The 5,377-nt window shown below is 49.2% G+C and overlaps 1 protein-coding gene across 1 annotated transcript; it reads right to left on the bottom strand.

Annotated features, from left to right (window-relative positions):
• Positions 1–791: 791 nt before the first annotated feature.
• LOC128460207 (transcription factor Sox-11-like) lies at positions 792–2,415 on the bottom strand. The gene has a single exon (XM_053445285.1). The coding sequence runs from the start codon at positions 2,413–2,415 to the stop codon at positions 1,321–1,323; it is 1,095 nt and encodes a 364-aa protein (XP_053301260.1). The 3' UTR covers positions 792–1,320.
• Between the last annotated feature and the right edge of the window lie 2,962 nt (positions 2,416–5,377).

Genomic DNA, 5,377 nt, shown 5'->3' with positions numbered 1-5,377 from the left:
GATGCTGGTCGAGAGAAACCAGGAGCTGAAGACCTCAGGTTCTTCTGAGTTTCACAGAAAGTAAATAACCAAAAGATGAATTAATGACCAGGAGTTAAAAACTGTCACAGACCAGATTCTAACCCCACGCCGCCAGAAGAGTTGTTTAGATTAACTGACGTCATGTGACCACTGATCCTTTATTCAGCAGCTTCAAGAGTAAAACTACAAACTGTACTTTGACCTTTTCACACCTGGAACTTCTTCCTGTGCTCCGAAGGGAAACGTCCAGACACTCAGTACTGCAGTAGAAGTACAAGTGAATCTCTTCACTGTAGTAAATCGTTTCCCTGTGAGGATGGAGTCCATCCAGACTCAGGTCACGTGAACAATGATCATAGTTCAGACACCTTCACCGGCTCACTTCAGAAACAGGTCTAACAAGAAGGACTTGAGAATGAAACATGTTCCAGGATCAAATGTTTCTTCATTTAGTCCAGAGACTGTGTGTTCCACCTGTGACTGTGTTGTGTTACATCTGCAGCGACAGACACACAACTTCTGTTGTCTGTTCAAGTGACGCAGATAAAAAATATTTCTGCTCAAATACATCAAACCTGTTTTGAAAAAGTTCAGATGTGTTAAATGTAGAAAAAGATAAATAAGTGAGAAACCAGGTCGTTTGTCATGTGACCTGAACATTCAAGTCTTTATACTGTTAAAACCATGAGATCCCATGAATGTGTGAGGCACCTGGTTTCAGTGCTACACAAAGTTATTCTTCATATTAATAACCAGTCGGAGCAGGTGACTCAGTTCCAGCTGATTTATTCATCATGAACAACACTTTCCTCCTCTGCTACACAAAGAAACTCAGGATGCTGCTTTTTCCTCTTTTCTTTTATATTGCACAAAATAATGACAGTGAGCAAAACACAAAAATGTGTCGAAATCAAAAACAACTGAAATCCAGTTTCTCTCGGGAACAAAGGTCCTGAACTTATTTGACAAAACATGAACAACAACGTTTAAAACAACTGCAGCGGCTGTGAAGCAAGGCAGGAAGCGAACCGCCCCACCGGAGACTCCGAATGAAAACAAGAGAATCAAGCGAACCTGTAGAAAAATAGGCCTGAATATACTTAGATAAAAAGATGAGGTATGTTCGGTTTGTCATGTCCTACAGCTGGAGGGGCGGTGACAGACTCGCGTCCGCTCCGCAGGTTTGAATCCTGATCTCAGTTCAAACTAAATCCATAAAGTCTGAAGAGTCTGTCCCCGCTGCCCGAGCCCTGAGGCCAGGCAGCAGCCTCGGTCCCCCCCGGTCCCCCCTCTCCGGGATCAGTAGGTGAACACCAGGTCAGAGAAGTGGTCCTCCAGCCGGTCTCCTGCGATCATCTGGCTGAGCTCCGGGGTGCAGTGGTCCGGGAAGTCGAAGTGGGACCCGAGGCTGCCCTCGCTGCTGCACGAGTCCAAGTCCTTGTCCACCAGGGACAGACTCAGGTTCCCCGGGCTGCAGGACGAGCTCCACGGCTCCGAGGAGGCGTGGAACCCGGCCACGAGGCTCAGGGTGAAGTCGCTCCCATCGGCCGTGAGGTCGTCCAGGTCGTCCCCGCGGCCGGGGGACGGGGAGGCCGGGTGCCCGGAGGAGCCGCTGCCCTGGCGGGTGATGTTCTTGAAGCTGTAGAAGAGGCGGCCGCTCGCCTCCGGGTCGGAGGAGCTCAGGCTCCGGTTGTACCGGGACGGCTCGTCCTCCTCCTCCACTTTCAGCTCCGGCTCCTCCTCGGAGTCCTCGTCCTCCTCATCGTCGGTGAACTCCCGCTTCACGACCTTCTTGAAGCTGCTGGTGAACACGTACCGGTACCGGGGGTCCGCGGGCTGCGGGAGGCGGCTGCTCGCTCGGCCGGGACCCGCCGCCGCTTTACCGGCTTTTAACTTGGACAGTTTCTTGGCGGAGTTTTTGTGACCGGGTCTTTTCTCCGGGGACCGAGCGGCTGGCTTCCCCGCATGAAACGCACAGCCGTCCGTCTTGGGCTTCTTCTTGGGCCGGTACTTGTAGTCCGGGTGGTCGGCCATGTGCTGGAGCCGGAGCCGCTCCGCCTCCCGGATGAACGGGGTCTTCTCGGTGTCCTTCAGCATCTTCCAGCGCTTCCCGAGCCGCTTGGAGATCTCGGCGTTGTGCGTGTCGGGGGAGCGCTCCATGATCTTCCTCCTCTCGCCCTGGGACCAGACCATGAAGGCGTTCATCGGTCTCTTGATGTGCCCGGACCCCGGCCCCAGCGGCTCCGCGGCCCCGCCACGCTGCACCATGACCCGGCTTCCTGCTCCACAGCTGCAGCCACGGACTGACACTGCGTCCCGGGGGAAGTGGCTCTGACGGGGATCCGTGTTTGTCTCCGGTTTATCAGCCGCAGCGTGTCCACGGCTCCTCTTCATCCTCCACCATCTTCATCCTCTTCCTCAAACCGGCGGGTTATTAACCAGCTGATCATGGACTCTCCCCTGAACCAATCAGCGCCCTTCTTCTCCCAAGCCTCCCCGCCACCACAGCAGCTCCAGCGAATCACAGCTCCGCTGACCCCCCCGTGTCCCCGCCCACCAGCGTCTGGCCGTCACTGCGTCTTTATTATGTGTTTGGTGTTTGGTGTATGTCAATAAGTGTTTCATTCATTGTTTTATTTATTCATTGTTTTATTTATTGCTTCATTTATTGTTTTATTTATTGTTTTATTTATTGCTTCATTTATTGTTTTATTTATTGTTTTCTCTTGCCCTAGGGTCCATGGTAGCGGTGTTCCTTCCGGTCGTGGACTTTTAGCCTAAAACAGTTTCAAGTGGAATTTAAATGTCGGGCCTTGTGGACACTTGATGACGTCACAGGAGCGAGATGTAGGCGAGTGACGTTTGTATCGATTCTGAAGAATCACCAGTTACTTCTGGATCCTGCTCGAACACTGTTTCCCCCTGAGACTCTCTGTGTGTGTGAATGTGTGTGTGAATGGGGGGGGGGGGTTCTTCATGTGCAGAGCAGCAGGGGAGCACGTCCACAGAAAGCCTCAGTGGAGAGTGAGTTTTTAAACCATCACAGAAGCTGGAGAGGAAGTGACGTTCCACCAGCAGAGGAGATTCTCACCTGGCCGGAGAGAGTCTGATCATCAGAAGAAGAGAAGCTCCGAGGTTTCATCATCAGTAGAAGAAAATAAGAAGAGGCCCAGGTTCCTTTCTCCAGACATGAAGCTTAAAGCTGGTGTTGAACCAATCAGGAGTCAGTCTCAGCTGTCAATCATCTCGTCTCCACCTGTTTTTATATCAAATAACTGATTCAAACCAAACTGATCAGAAACACTCAACCAACATCAGTGACATGAGAACGGCCTGTGATGACCGAAACATCTTTACAATAATTTACTCCCTAACCTTATCTACTTAGATTTGTAATCAGTTAATGAGGAGACATTGGTCCATGTCCCATCTGCTAACATGGAGGAGGTTTGTGATCTATACTGCAGCCAGACACCAGGGGTCAGATTAAACCTTTTTATTTCACCTTTAGATGGCGTCATGTCGTCCATCTTTATTAACCTTTGTGCTTATTGAACATCAGGGAATCACAAACGTGTTCAGGCTCCTCCCACACTGACTTGTCATCATTCCAGGAACACGCTTCAGTTCAGGTCTGAAAACCGTTGCCGTGTTGCTTTAGTATGACGATCCATCTTTATTTACAATTTATGGTTGAAATTCATTGTGTGTAAAGTCGCTGAATAAAAAGTGAATGAATCCTTTGGTGCTAAAGCGACAAAGTGACGACTGGTTTCGGTTTCATTCTGTTCAAGAAATTAAAAGTTAAGTTACAGAAATGAAACAAACTCAGAGACGTTTCTTTGAGCTTTAAGTGGCTCCTACAAACATCCCAGAGTTCTTTGTTGCTGACGCGCTCGGCTCATAAAGCTCTGATTCCGTCCTTGAAGGGAAGAGAAGCTGAAAAGATAAGGGAAGGAGTGAAAGGAAGAAAAAAGGGAGGAGACAGAAAACCAGAAAACCACAAGGAGTCTTTTCTTTGTCACAGATTCTCCACGACTGAACAAACAGAGCGAGACTTTCTGCTCCAGGCGACTTCACCTCTGAGGGTTACAGGCCGGCTCGCTAATCACTGCCAACACAGAACTCCCAGCAGGCCGAGGGGGGGGGGGGGGGGGGCAGATGCCAGACTTGAATGGCAGGCTGAGATGAACTCTGAAAAGGAGGAATTGAATCCCAGAGAAGAAGAGGAGCTGTAATTATCGCTGCGTCTTGTGGTTCATTGTCAATTAAAGTGACGGTTGGAGCGAGCGACAGCTGCAGCAGATGGTGGGGGTCTGGAGAGAGAGTGGGGGTGGGGGGGGGGGGTGTCGTGAGGATTTAAACTTTGCGTCATGTTGTTGGGCCAGTGACACACATAAAGCAAGGGAAAGGTTTTTTGCAGCGTAATGTTGTAACATTGTGTGTGTGTGTATTTGTTTTGTTGTGAGCCTTGAACCTACATTTTGAACTTTCCTCATTATTTCCAAGACTTAGTTTTAGGTTTGGAGTGAGAGTCAGGTCCAGGTTCAGGTGTAAGTTAAGGTTTACTCTTTCCCATATGCATGCCTCAGTGTCCTTGGCAAGATACTGAACCCCTAACAATGGCCCCTCATAAATGCTGAGTGTTCTAAAAAAAAATGTAAGTCGCTTTGGACAAAAGCGTCAGCTAAATGATATGTAATGTAATGTAACATTGAGGTTAAGGTTTCAGTTAGACTAAGGTTTATATGAAGGTTAAGGTTATACCAATGAGTAACCTCACAGCTATAAAGAGACAAGTGTGTGTATTTGTTTGTGTGCGTGTGTGTGTGTGTGTCTCAGAGAGAGGGGGGGCTCCATCTGCTGTGGGAGGGGCCATTCTTAAGGGTCAAAGGTCACCATTTTGAATAATAGCTATTAGCAGCACTGACGACTGTCAGCCACGCAGCCTGGTTGCCGTGGCGCCAGCAGCATTAAATATTTTTAGCTTGATCCACTTTACAGACTCTTAAACCTGTGATGTCCGACTGTCCCTGAAGGCATCATCAGAAGAGTGCTCTGGTTTCAAGGTGTTGAATTAGAGAGTGTGAGGGTTGACCCGATGGAAACAGGGACTCGCTGCACGTCACAACCATCACCTGACCCTAAAGGCCGATTTATAGTCGGATTTTAAGGCCGACACGCAACACACACCCCTTTCGTGTTTGCGTGCGTCCGCAGATTTTCTGACTATACGACAAAGCAACACAAGCCTCACGCAGCCAGCAAGGATGTGATTGGTCTGCTAACTACATCCTGTCCGGAGTCTAGTTTCCGGTTTCTATTTGGTCCATATTAGAAGAACGAATATGGACCA

The sequence above is a fragment of the Pleuronectes platessa genome, chromosome 17 (genome assembly GCF_947347685.1).
Source record: "Pleuronectes platessa chromosome 17, fPlePla1.1, whole genome shotgun sequence".
Lineage (NCBI taxonomy): Eukaryota > Metazoa > Chordata > Actinopteri > Pleuronectiformes > Pleuronectidae > Pleuronectes > Pleuronectes platessa.
The sequence above is the reverse complement of the archived record's forward strand: the minus strand, read 5'-3'. Positions and strand labels throughout refer to the sequence as shown.